Source organism: Canis aureus, chromosome 7 (assembly GCF_053574225.1).
Source record: "Canis aureus isolate CA01 chromosome 7, VMU_Caureus_v.1.0, whole genome shotgun sequence".
NCBI lineage: Eukaryota > Metazoa > Chordata > Mammalia > Carnivora > Canidae > Canis > Canis aureus.
The window spans coordinates 61,102,503-61,123,506 of record NC_135617.1 but is presented as its reverse complement, the minus strand read 5'-3'; the positions used below and the strand labels follow the sequence as shown (position 1 = coordinate 61,123,506).

Here is a 21,004-nt window from a genome sequence, read left to right as displayed (position 1 = left end):
GATGAAGGATGTTAATTATTTGGTATATTTTGTGACAAAGAAGACCACAACACTCACTTAGGTATAACCTTCTGCCTCGTAAAATATAGAAGAACAACATCTTGTAGAGAAGAGTTGAAACAAACATTTGTTCTGGGTGACAGTATTGATTAATAGAAAAATTCCATTTGGAAAATAATTTCATTTGGGGCCTCTGGGTGGCTCAGTTGGTTAAGCATCTGCCTTCGGCTCAGGTCATGATCCTGGGGTCCTGGAATTGAGCCCCACATAGTCTTGGGTTCCCTGCTCAGCGAGGGAGCCTGCTTCTCCCTTTCCCTTTGCCCTCCCCCCTCCCCGGCTTGTCCTCTCTTTCTTTCACTCACTCTCTCTCTCAAATAAATAAATAAAATCTTAAAAATAAAAAAAACTTGGGATCCCTGGGTGGCTCAGCAGTTTAGCACCTGCCTTCGACCCAGGGCATGATCCTGGTGTCCCGGGATCGAGTCCCACGTCGGGCTCCCTGCATGGAGCCTGCTTCTCCCTCCTCCTGTGTCTCTGCCTCTCTCTCTCTCTCTATCATAAATAAATAAATAAATAAATAAATAAATAAATAAATAAATATCTTTTTAAAAAATTAAAAAATAAAAAGGAAAAAGAAAAAGAAAGCATGATTAAAGCCAAAAAATTTAAGGTCAAGTGAAGAAAACATGCTTTTGATGGTCAAAAGTAAAAAAGAAAAGAAAGAAAGGAAGAAAAAAAGTCCATGAAACGTCATGTGTGCTATGGTGTCAACATCTTTTTAAATGCCTCTGGATGAGAAAGAAATCAATTATTAACTTCAGAACAAACGTCTCGTCTTGCAGTTGGAAAGTACATTTCACAAGCTACTCACAAACTATTTTTTTACTCCAAATTTACCACCAGTATTTATATTATTTTAAAAAATCATATTATGGCTCTGTAGATAAAATTATATTTTTCTCAAAAATTATAAGCATCAATATTTAAATAAAAGCCAAATATTTAAATAAAATTCCTTATCAGTATGGAGAGTATGGCCTTTTAGCCTCTAATGGCTGTAAACCAATCACAACAATGTTATACAAACATTCAGAGGTGTGCATTACGCCAAAAATGCTAAGACCTTTGTTTTAAAACAGGAAAGAAATAAATAAGAGCTGAAATCACTTCTGGACAAGAAAAAGTTCCTGGGGATTGTCTTGTCTTTAAATATTGAGACTCCTGGCATCTGGGTGGCTCAGTCGATTAAGCCTCTGACTCTTGATTTCCCCTCAAGTCATGATCTCAGGGATGTTAGAGCCCCACAGGGCCCTTCATGATGGGTGTGGAGCCTGCTTGGGATTATTTCTCGCCCTCTACCTCTCTTCCGTCCCTTTCTAAACAAACAATTAAATACTGAGATCAAAAGAGAGAGAAGACTTATGACCTGTTGACATGGATTATCCCAGTTTTTTTCTTTTTCATTTTTTAAAAAAAGATTTTATTTATTTATTCATGAAAGACACAGAGACAGAGACATAGACAGAGGGAGAAGCAGGCTCCCTGCAGGGAGCTGGATGTGGGAGGATGTGGGACTTGATCCTGGGATGGGGATCGCACCCAGAGCCAAAGGCAGATGCTCAAACTGAGTCACCCAGGGGTCCCCTATTTTTTTTAAAGATTGTATTTATTTATTCATGAGAGACAGAGAGAGGCAGAGACACAGGCTGTCTGTGGAGAAGCAGGCTCCATGCAGGGAGCCCAACGTGGGACTTGATCCCGGGTCTCCAGGACCATGCCCTGGGCCGAAGGCAGCACTAAACCACTGAGCCACTGGGCTGCCCATTCTTTTTCATTTTTTAAAACCTTTATTTTCTGAGAGAGTGCACACAGGAGCAAGGGGAAGAGGGAGAAGCAGACTCCCCACCAAGCCTGGAGCCCGATGCCAGGATTGGGACTTGAGCCAAAGGCAGATGCTTAACCAACTGAGCCACCCAGGTTTCCATCCTGGTCTTTTTATTTTTTTATTTTTTTATTTTATTTATTTTTTTTTTCATGGTGAATGTTTTATTTTTTTTTTAATTTTTTTTAATTTATTTTTTTTATTGATGTTCAATTTACTAACATACAGAATAACCCCCAGTGCCCGTCACCCATTCACTCCCACCCCCCGCCCTCCTCCCCTTCTACCACCCCTAGTTCGTTTCCCAGAGTTAGCAGTCATTACGTTCTGTCTCCCTTTCTGATATTTCCCACACATTTCTTCTCCCTTCTCTTATATTCCCTTTGACTATTATTTATATTCCCCAAATGAATGAGAACATATAATGTTTGTCCTTCTCCGACTGACTTACTTCACTCAGCCCATCCTGGTCTTTTTAAAGGTGACGTTTCCCAACAGCATTTTTTCTTTCTCTCTCTCTCTCTTTTTTTTTTTTTTTTTAAGACTTTATTTATTTATTTATTCATGAGAGACAGAGACACAGGCAGAGGGAGAAGCAGGCTCCCTGTGGAGAGCCAGATGCAGGACTCATCCCTGGACCCCGGGATCACCACCTGAGTTAAAGGCAGCCACTCAACCACTAAGCCACCCAGGTGCCCCTCCCAATAGCATTTTGAGCCCCTAGAAAATTCCTGGCTTACCTCAGATGCATTCAGAAGGGGTTAAGAGACGAAAGTAAATGTAAAAGAAATAGGAAAAAAATAATAATTTGCCCTAGGCCACTTATCTATATATTTATAATTCCCAGTACTGTGCCCTTTATTTTTTTAAAGATTTTATTTATTTATTCATGAGATACAGAGAAAGAGGCAGAGACACAGGCAGAGGGAGAAGCAGCCGCCCTGAAGGGAGCCTGACGTGGGACTCGATTCTGGGATGGGGATCGCACCCAGAGTTGCACCCAGGGTCTCCAGGATCACGCCCTGAGCCAAAGGCAGATGCTCAACTGCTGAGCCACCCAGGTGTCCCCTGTGCCCCTTTTAAGTTTGCCAAGGACCTCTCTATAGGGTCAGCATAAGCACAAGACTCCATTACTTGGGGAAGACAGGCCCATTTGAGGCAGTCTGTGTGCTAAAAATAGGAAGTTAAGAATGATTACATAATCTTTGGGGTCCCTCTAGCTCCCAGATTCTACAGATAATGGAAGGATGAGGAGAGAGGAGCCTCCATTCTAAATTCCATGCTTAGCTCTTTCTGAAGCCAGAAGAACAAACATAGGTGGGGAAGGCTGTTCTCGCTTTCTTGGGCTTCACTGGGGGGCATATTGCTGAATCCACCTTAGTCCAGGGTCTTGTCCTAGGAAGAGACTTCTGGGGACGCATAGGTGGCTCAGCAGTTGAGCCTTTGCCTTTGGCTCAGGTGTGACCCCAGAGCCCCGGGATCGACTCCTGGGATCAAGTCCCACCTCAGGCTCCCTGCATGGAGCCTGCTTCTCCCTCTGCCTGTGTCTCTGCCTCCCTCTCTGTGTGTCTCTCGTGAATAAATAAACAAAATCTTAAAAAAAAAAAAAAAAAGGAAGAGACCTCTGCTTTGGGGAGGAAGGGTAGATGTACACTAACCAAACCAAAGGGCCAATTTATGAAGTAGAAGTGTGCAACACAGCAGCAAGGGCATCAAGCATTTCAACCCCTAACCATGGACTTGGTATCTTGCGGGTATCTCTGTAGAAAGCAGAGAATGTTTACAAATTAAAACTTTTAGGGGCGCCTGGATGACTCAGTCAGTTAAGCGGCTAACTCTTGGTTTTGGCTGAGGTTGTGATCTCAAGGTCGTAATATCAAGGTCGTGAGATCTAGCTGAGCCCTGAGGCGGGGTAGGGCTCTTCCTCAGTGAGGAGACCGCTTGTCCTTCTCCTTGCCCCTCTGCCTCTCCCCCTGCTTGCCCTCTCTCATGCTCGCTCTAAAATAATTGAATAAAATTTTTTTTAATTTATTCATGAGAGACACAGAAAGGTGAGAAAGAGAGGCAGAGGGAGAAGCAGGCTCCATGCAAGGAGCCAGATGTGAGACTTGATCCTGGATCCTAGGATCACGTCCTGAGCCAAAGGCAGATGCTCAACCACTGAGCCATCCAGGCGTCCCTAAATAAAATACTTAAAAAAAAAATGAAAGAAACCAAAAGTTTTAGGTGTGCCTAGGTGGCTCAGTTGGAAAGTGCCTGACTCTTGATTTCGGCTGGGGTCATGATCTCAGGGTTGTGTTTTTTGTTTGTTTGTTTGTTTGTTTGTTTTAAGATTTTATTTAGGGCAGCCTGGGTGGCTCAGTGGTCTAGGGCTGCCTTCGGCCCAGGGTGTGATCCTGGAGACCTGGGATTGAGTCCCATGTCAGGCTCCCTCTGCCTGTGTCTCTGCCTCTCTCTCTCTCTCTCTCTCTCTCTCTCTCTGTGTGTATGTGTGTGTCTCTCCTGAATGAATAAGAGACACACACAGAGAGGCAGAGACATAGGCAGAGGGAGAAGCAGGCTCCTCACAGGGAGCCGATACGAAACTTGACCCTCTGACCTGGAATCACACTCTGAGCCAAAGGCAGACCTCAACCGCTGAGCCACCCAAGTGTCCTGATCTCAGGAGTTTTGATATTGGGCTGCTATCAGGCTCTGTGCTGGGCATGGAGCACCCTTGATACTCTCTCTCCCTCTCCCTCTGCCCATCCCCCCCTCTAATTTTTTTTTTTTTTTAAATCAACTTTTAGGGGCATCTGGCTGGCTCAATAAAGCATGGAATCCTTGATCTCAGGATTGTGAGTTCCATTCCCATGTTTGGTGCAGAGATTACTTAAAATAAAATCAAAAAAAAAATTAAGGGGCAACTGGGTGGCTCAGTTGGTTAAGCAGCTGCCTTCAGCTCAGGCCATGCTCTCGTGGTCCTGGGATCAAGCCCCCAGTGGGTCTCCCCTGCTAAGCAAGGAGCTTGCTTCTCCCTCTCCCTCTCCCTCTGCTCATGCTCTCTTGCTCATTTCATATAGATAAAATCTTTAAAAAAATTTTTTTAAAATATTTTATTTATTCAGGAGAGGGAGAGAGGCAGAGACACATGCAGAGAGAGAAGCAGGCTCCATGTTTTATCCTGGGTCTCCAGGATCACGCCCTGGGCCAAAGGCGAGCTCTCAACCACTGAGCCACCCAGGCGTCCCAATAAAATCTTATTTAAAAAATAAGATTGATTGATTTTTGGTGGAGATGCTGGATTTCAAACAGGGGCCTCAAACAGCAAAAAGTGCTTAGAAGCATTGCTAGTCGGTAAAGAACTGGGAGGAAAGGTCGGACGTCGCCTTAGAGACTCAGGGAAAAGCTCAGTGCGTCACCTCCAGGCCGGAGGAGCACCTGCCTCCAGGTGGGCAGACGATCCCCTGGACTAGAACTGCTCCTGGACTTGGGTGGCCCCTCCAGCATTCTTATCCCCAGATACGCCCTCTTCCTCCCTTCCAGGCCCTCCTCCAGCCGGACAAGCCTCCTTTAGATATGCTAATACCGTCCGAGCGCTGAGCTCGGCGTGGACTGGGAAGTTTTCTTTCCTTCCTTTGCAGTTTAGGTGGCGGCGGTGGGGTGGGCGGCCTCACCGCTCCCCTCCCCCACGCACACACCGCGGCTGGCCCCTCCGGGTCCTGCGGGGCCCTGGCTCAGTGGGTGGGGCAGGGAGGGCCCTTTGCCGCCGGGTGGTCGCCCAGAGGGCTGGTCTTCCCGCGGGCGAGAAGGGCCTATTCAGACCTCCGGGCCGCGCCCCCGCCCCGAGGCCGCAGCCCGGCAGGGGCGTGTCCCCGCGCTCACCTGCCATTGGGCAGGTGGGGCGGCCGGCCTCGGGCGGGCCGCGCTATAAACGCGGGCGGGCGGCGGCGGAGCCAGGCGCGCCGCAGGATGGTGGACAGCGTGTACCGCACCCGCTCCCTGGGGGTGGCGGCCGAAGGGCTCCCGGACCAGTACGCGGACGGGGAGGCGGCGCGCGTGTGGCAGCTCTACATCGGGGACACCCGCAGCCGCACGGCCGAGTACAAGGCCTGGCTGCTCGGGCTGCTGCGCCAGCACGGCTGCCAACGGGTGCTCGACGTGGCCTGCGGCACCGGGTGAGCGCGGGCCGGGGCCCTGGGGGTGGGGGTGCCGGCCGGGAGGAGGGGCTGGGACAGCCAGCGTGCAGGTGGGGACTCGGGATGCCGACGGCCGGATCCTCCCGGCGGCGCGGCGGCGGCGGCGGCGGCGGCGGCTTGGCTTTGGGACCAGACCGATGTAAGCTCTCCTGGGTGCTGGCTCTGGCACAGCTCCCGAGTCGTGGCCTTGGGCAGTGTTAACAGTTAACAATTCGTTCGATACTTGGCCGTGCCACGCGCTGTGCCAGGAGCTTTGGATACATCCATTTTTAAGGTCTTCAGAAAACCTCAAGACGTATGCAGTGATGTCCCACTTAGAGTTGCTGAAATCCTGCCCCAGAGGGGTGAAGGCCCCTCTACCTAGTGGAGAAGAGATGCTGTACTACTTCCGCGTGCCCAGGTTCCTGAATTCCAGGGACCTCAGTTTGCCTCATCTCTCAAGCGAGGGAAACCCCATGTACCTCACAGGGTTGCCGTGAGGATTAATGCACAATGACGGAGTGCCTGGCTCTGAAGGGATGCTAACAAAACCCCAAAGTTGCTACCTGGTGATAGGGAACCCATTTGCCAGGTCATTTGAGATCAGTGGAGAGGGCCTGGGGAGAGGAAGAAGAGGAATGGAGCCAAGAGTGGAGGAGACAGAAGGGTCCAGCACAGGGCCTCCTCCTTGCCTTTCCCAGGCCCCTTGACTGCCCCTCCCTGCCTCTCTCCCCTCTGGCCCTGCCCAGGGTGGACTCCATCATGCTGGTGGAAGAGGGCTTCAGCGTGACCAGTGTGGATGCCAGTGACAAGATGCTGAAGTATGCACTTAAAGAGCGCTGGAACCGGCGGCACGAGCCAGCCTTCGACAAGTGGGGTACGCACGTCCAGGCAGGCCTTCCCCGCCCGGCACCCCAGGGCCCAGTGCTCTCTGCCCTGGGCTCTTAATTCCTGTGCAAATTCGGGTGTTTGCTTTCCCTAAGGGGACAGCAAAATTACTTTCATTTCCCCAGAAAGGGAGGCTTAGGCACTAGAATGAGGTATCTGGTAATGAGGGGCTAGTTTTGATTATAAGTGTCTTCTCCCAAATAAAACCCAGTAAGCACAGAGCCATTCTTCCCATCACAGCTTCCTCCCCGCCCCCTTGACCCCTCCTCCCCTTCACCTTCCATATCCATAATAATCCCCTCCTCCTAACTGGATGGGGAATCCCCATGTGTCTTGAAGAGGAAACTGAGGCAGGGCTGCACTCGATGGAGAGGGGTACTGCTGGTGCCTCCATGCCACCTCGAGCTCTCCTTCCCCTTCCTGGTCCCAGTCATTGAAGAAGCCAACTGGATGACTCTGGACAAAGATGTGCCCCAGCCACCAGGGGGTGCCTTCGATGCTGTCATCTGCCTTGGAAACAGCTTTGCCCACTTGCCAGACTGCAAAGGTGAGACAGAGTGTACCCTGGAGCCTGGCCCTTTGAGCTATACCTCTTTTCACAGACCCCTGGGTGCCTGCTATCCTGGCCAGAGCAGACTGTTTTCTGCTCCTCCCTGACTTGGCGTCTGTATCCCTGGGGAGGAAAAAGCTGGGAGGGAGACTGGTGCTTGGGGCCCTGAGCGGACGCAGCCTCTTTGCCCTTGCCTGGAGCTCAGGAGATCAGAGTGAGCACCGGCTGGCACTGAAGAACATCGCGAGCATGGTGCGGTCAGGGGGCCTGCTGGTCATTGACCATCGCAACTATGACCACATCCTCAGCACAGGCTGTGCACCCCCAGGAAAGAACATCTACTATAAGGTGAGGGCCCTGGGGGTGGGATGAGAAGCCCAGAATGGGGGATGTGATCCTGGGGTCCAGCCCTGCAGTGGTTGCCAAGGCTAATACAGCCTGCACCACTACCTACAGAGCGACTTGACCAAGGACATCACCACATCAGTGCTGACAGTGAACAACAAGGCCCACATGGTGACCCTGGACTATACAGTGCAGGTGCCAGGGGCTGGTCAGGATGGTTCTCCTGGCTTGAGGTACCCACTGGGCTTGGCAGCGGGTGAAGGGGGGTGGTGCCGAGGCCACCAGTCCTCATGGTTGCTTGGGGGCTCTGTTGCAGTAAGTTCCGGCTGTCCTACTACCCGCACCGTTTGGCTTCCTTCACGGAGTTGCTACGAGCAGCCTTTGGGGGCAAGTGCCAGCACAGCGTCCTGGGTGACTTCAAGCCTTACAAGCCGGGCCAGGCCTCCATTCCTTGCTATTTTATCCATGTGCTCAAGAGGACGGACTGAGCGCTGAACCTGGCCTCAGCTCCTACAACCCTCCACCCAACATGGCCAGCCAGATCTCTCTGGGGAGGTGGGGACTAGCAGTCCCATACCCGGCCCAGCCCCAGCCCTGCAGATCCTGGGGTGCTGGGAGGGGCAAGACTGCTGTTGTGGGTGCAGGATTTGGGTTTGGGCAAATGGAAGTATTAGCAATATAGTCTGTGCCTTTTTCAGTTCTGCATGTTTTGTGTTTATATGGGAAGGATCAAGCTCCCGCCACCGTCCCCTCCCTGGCCCTCCCCTGGGGCTTTGTCCTTCCACAAACTAGCTCTTTTCACACTCCAGTCTTTCAGATCACAACCAGCAGGGGGCAGCATCCACTTTATTTTCAGCCAAGACTGAGGCTCCCTCTGGCCAAGCTCCTCCTCCCAGCAGAGGGTCTTTAGTCTTGGGGCTGGAGCTGGCCTGGAAGGACAGCTAGGCAGGGGATGATGCCCTCTGAGTCCCCATGGGGCTGCTTGGCATGTAGGGGATCTCCTGGAGATAGGCAGCCTTTGGGTGCAGCCACAGCTTGCTGAGGAGCCCTTTGCTCTCTCAGGTCTCTGTGGGGACATCTAAGTACCTTCAGCCCTTGCGGGCAGGGTCCCAGATGGTAGGAGGCTCCTAGCAGGCGGCAAACTTGCGCTGGATGCGCTTGTAGCGGAGCAGTTCCTGCTCACTGACTGAGGGCTGCAGCCGGGCAGCGGCCTGCAGTAGGTCGTCCATGGTGAGTAGCAGTGTTGAACTCCCGGGCTCCAGCCCTGGTGGGGAGAAGGGTGACAAGGGAGCAACAAAGGCTGTGGCCTGTGTCCGAGGAGGGGAGAGCCCTGGAGTGGGCATCATCTTCTTGCCCAGAGGCCCCCAAATTGGCCTATGGGGCTGGCAGGTAGCTCACCTTCCTCCAGGTCCCGAACCCTGCGTTTGAGGGCAGTTGTCATGGCATCGGAGCAGAGAGAATAGAGGTCTGCGCCTGTCAGCTGGGGAGGACAGCGATCCAGCACATTCACCAAGCTCACAGAGGGCTCTAGCTTGAACCTGTTATGCAGATAGAGGTTTTACCTGGCATCCTCTTTTTTTTAGATTTCTTTATTCATGAGAGACACAGAGAGAGGCAGAGACACAGGCAGAGGGAGAAGCTGGCTCCCTGCAGGGAGCCCAATGCGGACTCGATCCCAAGACCCCAGGATCATGCCCTGAGCCAAAGGCAGATGCTCAACTGCTGAGCCACCCAGGCGTCCCTTACCTGGCATCCTCTGTCAGAAGGCATCCCTGACCGGCTTATTCTGCACATTGCATTTATCCCCTAAACATCCCAAGGCCCAAGCCCTGTGAGAGTCTCCCCCTAGCAGGGCGTACTTGCGTGTAATGGCGCTCAGGACACGTAGCTGGGAGGCGCGGTCCTCACTCACCCCCACAAATACCAGCTTGTCAAATCTTTAGGGAAATAGGTGTAAATGTCAGGGAGCCCAGCATGAAGATGGAGGAGGCAAAGGTGGGGGTCAAGGGACAGGCCTAGATGGTCCTGGTAGAGATGAGAATAGGGTACACACCTGCCAGGCCGCAGAAGGGCAGGGTCCAGGAGGTCGGGTCTGTTGGTGGCTCCAATCACAAACACATCTTGAGTGCTGTGAAGCCCATCCAGCTCAGCCAGGAGCTGAGACACCACCCTGCAAATGAGGACATGTAGGCCAGAGTCCTTGGCCCTTCCTCAGCCTCTGCCCTGCTTGTGGCACCCTTCCTTGCAAGCTTTCTCCACAGGGCCACATGCTTGGTTGTGTCCTCTATAGTCCTCCACGCAGGCCCCCCGTTCTCCTCAGAGTCCCTGACTCAAGTCCACAGCCCCCATTCTCTTCTGTTATACTATTTCAGAACTGGAATGGCAGCAACTCTGGGCTCTGAGGACTGCTGCAACCTGTGTCAAATCCCTCCATGCTGGACCCGACTCCAGTCTGGCTCAGACCCCCACCTGTCCATCACACCTCCAGAGTCTCCATTTCGCCCCCGGCTTGGGGCCAGCGAGTCCAGTTCATCAAAGAAGATAATGCACGGAGCCGCGGCTCTGGCTCTGGCAAACACTGAGGAGAGAAAGGGACCCACAGGAGGGGGAAGCTCAAGGGCGGGTCTGAAGTCAGGTGATGGAGGAGGGAAAGCCAGGTGTGACAATTCATCACTCCAGGTACTAGGCCACCCTGGGAAGGTGCTTTGTAGAAAGCACCACGAGACTTTGGAAAGGCCCGGAGTTGCTGGAGGATAGAGTCAGCACAAGGGCCAGCAGGGTTTTGGAAGGGCTAGAGCCTGGCCTTTCCTCACTCACCTTCTCGCACATTCTCCTCACTTTGGCCTACATACATGTTGATGAGCTCAGGCCCCTTCACACTGAGGGAGAGGATGGGATTCATCAGATGCATGAACACACAACTGACTTCTCAGTCAGCCCTTTCCCCAGCCTGAGGCAGCTCCCGGTCTGCCCATCACCCCTTCCACACCCCCTCGCCACCTGAGGAAGGTAAGGCTGCATTCGGTGGCTACTGCCTTGGCCAGGAGGGTCTTGCCCGTGCCAGGGGGACCATGGAGCAGAAGACCCGAGCGCCTGAGGCCCAGGTTCAGCAGCTCGGGGTGCTCTAGAGGGAGCTGAATGGTTTCCAGAATCTCCTTCTTCACTTCTTGCAGCCCGCCCACATCATGCCAGGACACTGAGGGGATCTAGGAGATGGAAAGTGTGTGGTTGGGACATGGTGGTGGATAGAGCTCCTGTCCTACCTCCGAGGACCTGGAGTCTCTACCTTGGGGGCTCCAATGGCCTGGGAGTGAGCTGTCTGCAACTGCTCCAGTGCCTGCCCAAAATCCTCAGCCAGGAGGGGAAAGCCAGCGGCACATAGCTCCCCCTCATCCTCCTCACTCAAGCCACCTGCCAAACTGTAAAGAGAAACCCAGGAAGACCTCTGGAGGAGCTGACCTAAAAGCATCCTCTCCATCAGGGTCCTGGTTCCTCCCTACCCCACACCACCCCCTGCCCTTGACCAGCTCCCACCCAACTGTATTTCCTCTTGCCTTCTTTTCCCTCCCATGCCCAGGTTCCTTACCCTGAGTTCTTGATCCTGGTGCAGGCTACCCGGCTGCTGTGGGTCAAAAGGGCATAGAGATCCCCTACCACGAAGCCCTGGGGAACCGCGGGAAAGGGTATGTGAGCAGAGCTCAGTAGCCAGGAGTCCCAGGGAGGCCAGTCCCCCAGCTGTAGTAGAGGCCCAGTGTTGGTGCCTTGTGGTCTTCTACCCATACCAGCGGGACAGAGAAGGTGGGGAGGCCCGTCCCCTGCCCAGGGACTCACCGCACACCTCCGTGCCAGCTGCGTCAGGTTCACCTCTTGGCCAAGGGGGAGGTGGGCAGTGAGAGCCTGAAGGACACTGAGCCGCTGCCCCTCTGACAACACAGGCACCTCCAGCTCGTGAGGGAACGCTGTCTGCACATCAGCAGGCAGGTCCTGGGCCTTGCTGGTGGTGGCCACGACCATCAGGGGCGGGCAGCTGCAGACACAGGGAGGGTGCTAAGGGCAAGAATGCGGCTGGCAGCCCTGAGCACTGTCTTGTCATGAGGCTGGTGCAGTCGGGGCACGGAGGTGGGTGGGTGGGTGCTGGGATAGGAAAGGGAGGTGAGCACCTCAAAGCTTCATGGGACCTGTGCTTCCCCCCCTCATAGATGGAACTCACTGATGGTAGAGGCTGTGTTTTGTTCTTTGATATACTGCTCCCCACGAAATACTAGGGACTGCATCCCCCTCCCTCTGGATACCCTAAGTTCCTCAGCTCAGGACTCATATATGGGTGGGATGTCTGAGAAGCTGTTGAGGGAGAGAGGACAAAAGGCTGGAGGGGGTGAGGGCTGGGCCCTGCCTTTTTCCAGACCCAGCTCTGCATCATACCTGGTGAGGGGGTCCTCATCCTGGAGGAGGTGACACAGCGTGGCCACCACACGGGCGTCCTCACCTAGCCCATCACGGTTCCGGCCCAGAAGGTCCACGGCTGTCAGCAACAGAACCACAGGCCGGCAGCGCCGAGCCCGGGAGAAGGTGGCCTGCAGTTTTTTCTCCACAGCCCCGCTACTGTCTGCACAGAGGCTAGAGCAGGGCACCTGGGGAGGAGGCCCCAGTGGTCTCAGGCACATGTGACTGAGGCGGGAATGGCGGGGAGAGGAGCCAGAAGAAGATGCAAGCCATATTTTTTTAGAGGGTAGAGATAGGGGAGAAATTAACCCTGTTCAAATCCTACCTCTTTTCCCTAACCTGGACTATCCATCCAAATCTTTAAACCCCTTCCTTTTTGAAAGTATCTTTTGGTAGCTGAGAATTCTGGAAATATGCCTGACCTACTGGCCCACCTGCCTGAGGTAGCAGGGCCAGGCTAGTAGCCAGAGGGAGAGAGGAGGAGAGAATCTGGGCTGGGAAGTGTAGCTGGGGTTCAACTCTCCAGGTACCCTCACCTTCAGTAGGTGGAGGCCGAGGCGGCTGCAGGCTGCAGTGACAGCTGTGGTCTTCCCACTGCCAGGGGGACCCCGCAGAAGGACGCTACTGGTTCCTGTCAGCAGGGCACCTCTGTAACCAGAGAATGAACACTTGTCTCCTCCATTCTGCTCAAACTTACGAGCCCCCCATAACATAGGGACCCTGGATCTAGAAAGCAGACACTTTCTCTCTCCTTGTGGCATCCCCTCCTTCAGGGATGTTTCCACATGGAGAAGCCGAATTTCTCATGCCACCTGCAGTGTCCTGGCAGGGCATATCCAGTAGCCAGGACAATTGCCTTTTGTCAATGCTGCCTTCAATGTCATCAAAGCCTTGACTGTTATGTCTATGCATTGTATTGAGAGGAATTAGGGAAAGGTCTGTGTCTACACTTAGGCCAGTGGTATGAGGAGCTGTATCTTTGGGGGCCAGGGTGGTGAAGGCCAGAATGGCTAGTGGGCTTCCCCAAGGGGAAGGGCAGTCTCAGAGACAGCTGTCCCTGGTGGAGATTGTTCCTCCACAGCCACCTTGGAGGATGGAGGTTATCCCAGAAAGGAGCCCAGGAGTCTGCTTACAGAAAGGGCATGGGCTACTGGCCTGGGCATACTCGTTTGAGGGAGGTCCCCTCAACCCTACACTGGCCAGCACATTAGGAACCACTTGTCTAGCCCACTGCCCCTCCAGAGATGTCCCGAGCAGGCTTTTCTCACACCCAGAGGCTGCAGCCTCACTCACCCTGGCTGGAGGCGAGGCTTCAGAGCAGCACAGAGCTCAGTCACCAAGGTCTCCAGGCCTGGAGGAGACAAGCTGTTCCAGGGAGTAGATTCTCCTGAAGTGAGCCTGGGAACAAGGCTCAGGGTAGAACCCACCTGTGAAAGGTGGGAGGAAGCTTTAGTGTCTGGAAGCTGTTTCTGTTCCCTTTGCCAGCTCTACTCCCATCCCCCGGGCCTCACCAAGTACAAGGAGGTATGGGTGATGTCTGCCAGGTAGGCACTGGTGGGCCCATCTGGAGCTTCCCCAATGGTTTTCTTCACTTTAAAAAACATCTCCCACCACCTGCAGGAAAGAAGCCCAATGAACCCAGGATCCAGAGCCCACATATACCCCTCCCTAAGGACAAGGTTGTTGTCTCATAGAGGTCTGCTGCAGAGGCAAACTCAAGAAAAGCATGAATAATTGCCCCCAGACATGGCAGGTGGTAAGGAAGGGGCGAGGGGGAGAAAAGCAAGTGATCTTTCTTCTCTTGCTGGCTGGCTCATTCACATTTTGAAGGCAGAAGGGATAACTGCCCTTCACATTCCTCATGACAACTATCAGAGAGCCTTGGGGATGTATTTAATGGCCACCCATTCCAGTGAGAAGCCACAGCTGAAGGGGCACCTGGGTGGCTCAGCTAATAGCATCTGCCTTTGGCTTGGGTCATGATTCCAGGATCCTGGGGTCAAGTCCCGCATCAGGTTCCCTGCAGGGAGCCTGCTTCTCCCTCTGCCTATGTCTCTGCTTCTATCTCTCATGAATAAATAAAATCTTAAAAAAAAAAAAAAAAAGCCTTCCAAAACCTCAGCTGAAGTATCCCTTGTCTCTTACCCAATAATTCCACTAAAATCTAATTGCAGATCCCTTATTAAAGACATCTAATGGGGACGCCTGGGTGGCTCAGTGGTTGAGCATCTGCCTTTGGTTCAGGGAGTGATCCCTGGTTTGGGGATCGAGTCCCACATTGGACTCCCTGAGAGGAGCCCGCTTCTCCCTCTAGGTCTCTGCCTCTCTGTGTCTCTCATGAATAAGTAATTTTTAAAAAGACATCTAATGATTAATTCTTTTTGGCTGCACAGAATTATCTGTGAAACTTGAAAATCATCTCCCACATATTGTATGATTTCATTCAGCAGCTTGGTAACTGCTGGGGGCCAAGGGAAGGAAGGAATAGGGAGGGACTGTTAATGGGTACAGGTTTTGGGGTGATGAAAATGTTCTGCAACTAGATAGTGGTGTTGGTTGCATAACCTTGTGAATACAGTAAAAGCCACAGAATTGTACACTTTAAACGTGAATTATATGTCAGTTTTTAAAAAAGTAATCTCTATGTCCAATGTGGGACTTGAAGTCATGACCCCAAGATCAAGAGTTGCATGTTCTACTGACTGACCCAGCCAGGCACCCAACTCAATTTTTTTTTTTTTTAATTTTTATTTATTTATGATAGTCACAGAGAGAGAGAGAGGCAGAGACATAGGCAGAGGGAGAAGCAGGCTCTATGCACCAGGAGCCCGATGTGGGATTCGATCCCGGGTCTCCAGGATCGCACCCTGGGCCAAAGGCAGGCACCAAACCACTGCACCACCCAGGGATCCCCAACTCAATTTTTTAAATTAAGACTACATGGGCCCCAGCCTCACCTTGACTCTGCTCCAATAGGTCTGCTGTATTTTTTGAAAGCTCCCTTGGCCATAACCAGGGTTGTGCAGTCCCAGGCTAGTGTTAGAGTGAGTTGGGGCTACTCAACCTGCTCCTCTGCAGAGTAGTTACTAGCCCAATCTTCCTGATAAAGAAATGATGAACTACTCCCCTTGTTTAATTCTCGGGTGGAAAGGCAAGGACTTGGCTCAGACTATAACTTGGGCCTCTCTAAGTTCTAGTTGGTGCAAATCCCTTTGTTCACATTGTTTCAGTAATAAAGCTGCTTCCTCTGGCAGCAAAGTGGGACGTGTGGGAATACCTCTGGGTGGAGGGGAGAAGCATACCAGATTGGTATTCGGAACTCTTGCAATTATTAGGGTAGGCAGTTATCGTGATAAAAATTGGAACGTAAGGAAGCCTGTGTCTTACTGTTATTCAGTATAAATGAACAGTGAGTAGGTCTAGAACCTGGAATCTCAATCCTGAGTCACAGTGCACATGATAAGCAGTGGAATCCAAGGGGGAACAGCACTATGGGGGGTTATGGGGAACTCCTCCCTTCCATGGACAGCAGTAGGACCATCTCAGTGAGTACAAGGATCAGACCTCTGGATGTTGCTGGGAAACGCTGGGTTGTGTTCTCAAGAGCCAGATGGGAGACAGTGGAGCTGGATCCTGGTGGCTTGCTCTGGGGAAGTGAAACTGTGGAAGAGCCTGAAGAGGCTACATCACCAACTCTGGAATTCCGTTCCAGGGATCACAGGAGCCTCCTAGCAAAGCTTCCCTTACCAGGTCTGCAGGAGGAGGGCTAAAGCACTCGTCTGTCTGTCCTTGGACCCACCTGCCCACCCTAACCCTGCTTTCCAGGATCTGCTCAGGAGAAAGAAGTGTGTGCTCAGCATCCAGGGGAGGGAGGGAGGTCTCTACTGGGCCGGAACAGCAGAGATTCAGGAATAGAACAGGCTTGCTGGTCTGTCTCAGAAGGGCCCCAGTGCCTGCTTTTCTTTTAAAGTACAAAGGGTGGAAAGCTAGCCTGTAGATACTGACTATATTTAAGATGCAACAGAAGTGGGAAGTGGCTAATACATGCCAGCCTGGCCTCAGTTGTAGATTTAATTTGGGAAAGCTCAAAGAGGTGCCATAAACATTAAATGGGGTGTGGGTACCACAGCTCTGAACGTTGACCAAGGATGAATCAGGCACTCTAGACAATGCATGTCTTGGCAAAGGACCCAGGCTGGCTAGGCCAGAGACCTTGGGCATGCCAACTCTTTATTTCCAGCTGGTCCCCCCACCTCACTGAAATCCCCTGAATGTTGGATTAGCAGGTCTATCAGCTGTGCTCTCCTAGTATATTGCTATAGGAAATCAATCTTGGGGTATCAGGCTACATAGTCTCCCACTTCACATAAAGCCAGAGCAGTCTCTGAATTATTTGCCTCACTCTTTTACATGCAACCTCTGTGACCAGGGGCTACAGGGAGGAGAAAGGTTAGACCCTTTGTTTGGGTGCTTGGTTCAGTAATGCTAAGTTTCTCACTCTTTATTCAGGAAAAGGAAAAAGAGAAGGCCTCTCAATGACGGCAGGAATCTGTCTCTCTGCCGTTTTGGGAGATAGGATTGAAAAGCTGCATGTATACACACCATTAATTAGGGCAGAAATCAAAGCCTGGGTCTCCTTATGTTGAGTATATGGGAGGTGTGGCCTGAAACCTGGCCCCAAAAACACTGAGGTTGAGAATGAAGCAAGGAATCTCATGTTAGTCTAGGCCCTTAAACTTCACAATGCTTTCCTTTACCTATGACCACCCAATAATTTGAGGATAAACACATCCCAAGGGCAGCAGGCAGTGGTTCCTAATCTTTTTTTAATCCTGCACTTATTTGAGAATCTGAAGAAAGCATGTACCTTTTTTCTGGAAAAATGTACAGAACAATACATTTTTCTTATATACAAAATTATTCCATACAACTCATGGGGAGGGGATCACAGAACTCTTACACCCAGATTAGGACTCCCAGCTGGGATAAGATAGGAGGCAGCTGCATACCTGGGCAGTTTTTCTGGGCTTCCTTCCAGGATCTCTACTTGCCCAACTGTTGGTACACACAGAACATCCCCTTCCTGGACTGCCCTGCAACACAGCAGTGGCCTTGGTCAGCTCACAATGAGAGTTAAAGCATGGGCCTGGCATATCCCCGCATATCCACTCCCAACCTACAGACTATAAGGGCCTACCCCCTCTCCCACTCAGAGATCCCATGCAGTTATCCAGAGAACAAATCTGACCTAGAATGAGCTGGGGGGAACAGCACAGAGGCTAGAAAGGGGGATCACAGAGCAGTGAGGGGTAGAGCAGGATCCTGGCTCTTTGGGTGCCCTCTCAAATCAGAGAGGTTTCTCAGTTTAGAATGTCCAGATTCACCTCATGGTACCAATTTCTCTTCTATTGACCGCGTGCCACACCAAGAGGCATCTAGCCACAATATTGCCTACAGTGTGGCTCTGTAAAGTCAGAGTCTGTGGGAACTTGTCTAAGGCATAGGAGAGGAGGAGAGAATGGGTGAGATGCTATACTCCTGAAAGGGGTAAGCAGCTAACCTGGGTGTCTGAAAGTGCCGGTAAAGAACATGGTCGTAATTTCCATTAGTGCTGTAGTGGGGAGAGGATACAATTTCGATGTGTAACTCTTTGGCAAACAGAGGCCCAGACAGCACTGAGCAGCTTCCTTTGTCTTCAGGGGCGCCGGAGCCTTCTGAATACCTCTATTAGAGAAATAACCACCACCTTATAACCTTCCAAGGAGTCAGGCTCTGCCCCATCTTAACTTTAGCAGCCAATTTTTCTATTTGCACTCTCTATCCACAAGAACTGTGGGAGGGGAGGCCTAAGGTAGCCAAACTGAATACCTGGATCTTCCCTAGAAACAGAAACCTCTCCTTGTCATGGGCACCAGGAAGAGATTTCTGACTCTAGCTCCAAAGAATTCCCCAGTAAAAATAACCTTTCTGTGATACCTTTAGGTCGGCCCCCAAGCCAGGAAAGTGGTAAAGACATTTAATTCCCATAAGTCCTTTTGAGTCACACCAGGCAGTAACTGGGATTGCTATTAATTGGACATTAGTGGGGACACTGAATTCAGGTTGTGGGAAAAGGCTATGATCTCACTGAAGCTCAAAGGGTCGGTTCAGCCAAATGAGCTCCAGTCTGAGGACTTCAGTTTTTCCTCCATTCAAAAGGAAATCCACACCTGACTCCCAGTTATGCATATCTTATATCCCTCTTGACATCTGATAGCATGAATTGGCTATGCCAGCATTATTTAATAGAACTTTTTACAGTGATAGAAATGTCACCTCCATGTGCTACTGAGCATGTGACATGTAACTAAAACAATAAAAAAAAACCTGAGTTTTAAATTTTATTTAGTTTTAATTAATTTAAAAAGCCACAATGTGGCTAGTGGCTTCCATGTTGGACAGTACAGAGCTAAACCATACATCTAAGTGCCCAATTAAACAGACTATATTTGTCCCCCCAAATACAACAATCTTTTTGAGGTAATCTCCTTAAAGGCAGAAACCAAAAACTTCTCTTGGGTATATTTAATAAAATATTAAAATCAAACACCAGGCACTAAAGATAGTAAAGAGCCCTTCCCTTCAAGGGATTTACAATACATAACTGAGGATTAGACAGTACATAATCATAACTGAACAGAAAATAAATGCCCCGAGGAAAGGTACAAAACGCTACAGGAGGGAGAAGTCAAGTTAAATGCGTGGTATGATTATGTAAGGCTTTAAGAAGGCAGCATCTTTAGATGGGCTTTGAAGGAAAGAATGGTAAAACTTTAACAGATGAGGCTAGAAGAGCAGGAAGGAATGTGAAGTCAAGGATAAATAAGCATGAGTAAAAGAAATGAGGTATCATCCTCCATATTACTCAGTACAATTCTGGATACGCTGTAGCAATTCAACAAACAATTGATTAAGTAGATTACTGTATACAACCAGTGATTAATAATGATTCTCTCCTTTCACCTCAATAGATGGAAGGAAGCCTTTCCCATGCCCCACTACACCATGGAGGATTACATTTTGATTGTAGAGAATAGATAAATAAGACTAAGAGACATTAAGATCTAGCAAGGGACTTATATTCTACAGCTCTCCTCTTCAAATTCAGTCGAGATAGGGAGAGGGAATAAGGAGTGGAAGCATTCCTGACCTTAGTCCTGTATCCTACCTGAATTTTGAGCTCTCCTACTTCCAAGGGATCACAGCCGAGATTAAAAGCAAGAGTGGCAGGCACGAGGGCCAGTCCGTCAACGAGGGGCTCTCCTGGCTGCCCAGAGCCGGGTCCCAGCTTTTCAGAGAGGTCCCAGCGAGGCTCTAGGACCTGCACCCTGGCCAAGTGTGGCTGGGAAGTGTTTGACGACTCTCCGGCCCGGGTCACCCACACCCATTCGCCCTGGAAGAGGCCCAGGCTACGGAGACAGCTCCGGCTTACCCCCAGCGAATCTCCAGTCCCTCCCAGAACTCCCCGGAGTCGCCGGACCGTGCAGTTAACCGCGAAGGAGGACACCACGGGCGGCGGTGGAGGCCGGCTGCAGTCCCCGGCCTCCGGACCCAGTTTGGCCCGCCCACGGAGCTCAGTCACAGCTAGCCGCGTCCCTGGGCCCAGCAGCCCTTGCAACGCCGGCCGTGTCTCCAGCACCCGCGGCCCGGGCACAGGCAGGGCCTCTCCGCGCCGCACCAGCAGCGGCCCGACTCGCGGTCCGAGCCCGGGCCCCGGAGAGGTGCCCAGCAGCGCCCAGCCCAGCGCCGGCGGCCGCCGCACGGGCCGCGCCCGCACCCACGCCCCAGAGCCCAGAGCCAGAAGCCGAAGCAGCGCGCGGCTAACCAGCAGCTGCGGGGGCCCGGGACCCTGCTCTTCCGTCTCCGCGTCCGGCCCCTCCAGGGCCGCCACTAGCAGGGCCGGCCCCGCGGGGCTCTCCCCTGCGGGCCGCAGGGCCAGCACCAGGCCCAGCCCCGCCGCAGGCCACGGGCCCCCGGGGGGCAGCAGCACAGCCAGCGGGGGTGCCTCGGTCGGGAAGGGCTCCAGGACTCGCAAAACCGCCAGCGCCATGGCGACAGGAGACCGCCGCGGAAGGCGCAGGAAAGCCGCTTCCGCTCCCGCTTCCGCTTCCGCTTCCGCCGGGGGGAGGGGCGAGGGGTGGGCGGGGCGCCGGGCGCGGGGAGCGAGCTCCCGGAGGGTGGGCGGCGTCTGGGTGCCGGGGGTTGGCGCCTCGGTGGCAGTGACTCGCTCGCTGCTGTTGCGTAGTCCTTTTGAGACAGTGTTCGCAGGCCTCTGCTCTCTGCGCCTGCTAGGGGAGTGAGGTCCTCTCAACTCCCGCCATGCGCTTAAACAGTTAATTGAATCATCATCGAACCTTCAGCGTGCCCGAGACCGGCTTGTCCCGGAGCTGAGAGCGCTGGGTGGAGCGTGTCGGAAGGAGTCCGGTCCTCTGTGGAAGCCCTGCAGCATCCACGGTGGAACTGTAGGCACCGAGGTTCGGGAGTTGTGGGGAAGGCTGCAGGAGGGACTGGTGGGATAAAACCGTCTCAGACGTGCTTATGGGTATACAGTGGCTGCCGCCCGGATTACCGCAGGTGATTCGGTAGCCCTGGAGTGCTCGGTGCTGCCACACCTGTTCCAGCACATCCTACACAAAATACACGGTCCAGTGTTCTTGTCCTGTATGTTGCCCTGTTCGTTCTACTCCCACCAAACTTGAA

General features: G+C 52.2%; 2 protein-coding genes across 3 annotated transcripts; one reads left to right on the top strand and one right to left on the bottom strand.

Moving 5' to 3' along the window:
• Nucleotides 1-5,764: 5,764 nt before the first annotated feature.
• On the top strand, nucleotides 5,765-8,519 carry GNMT (glycine N-methyltransferase). Its single transcript, XM_077903977.1, has 6 exons — nucleotides 5,765-6,039; nucleotides 6,789-6,916; nucleotides 7,358-7,474; nucleotides 7,683-7,825; nucleotides 7,934-8,055; nucleotides 8,139-8,519. The coding sequence occupies exons 1-6, from the start codon at nucleotides 5,834-5,836 to the stop codon at nucleotides 8,308-8,310; spliced, it is 888 nt and encodes a 295-aa protein (XP_077760103.1). The 5' UTR covers nucleotides 5,765-5,833; the 3' UTR covers nucleotides 8,311-8,519.
• Nucleotides 8,520-8,633: 114 nt separating this feature from the next.
• PEX6 (peroxisomal biogenesis factor 6) lies at nucleotides 8,634-20,392 on the bottom strand. Of its 2 annotated transcripts, none has more exons than XM_077903973.1 (17): nucleotides 19,473-20,392; nucleotides 17,826-17,989; nucleotides 17,275-17,358; nucleotides 13,777-13,879; nucleotides 13,559-13,692; nucleotides 12,802-12,913; nucleotides 12,245-12,453; nucleotides 11,654-11,849; nucleotides 11,409-11,485; nucleotides 11,109-11,241; nucleotides 10,823-11,028; nucleotides 10,640-10,701; nucleotides 10,292-10,400; nucleotides 9,876-9,992; nucleotides 9,682-9,759; nucleotides 9,221-9,360; nucleotides 8,634-9,086 (listed from the first exon to the last, which is right to left on the bottom strand). In XM_077903973.1, exons 1-17 carry the CDS (start codon nucleotides 20,352-20,354, stop codon nucleotides 8,950-8,952), a joined length of 2,943 nt encoding a protein of 980 aa, XP_077760099.1. In that variant the 5' UTR covers nucleotides 20,355-20,392; the 3' UTR covers nucleotides 8,634-8,949. The 2 variants fall into 2 exon arrangements, with proteins under 2 accessions (XP_077760099.1, XP_077760100.1); XM_077903974.1 differs by having other exon boundaries at nucleotides 19,737-20,392.
• Between the last annotated feature and the right edge of the window lie 612 nt (nucleotides 20,393-21,004).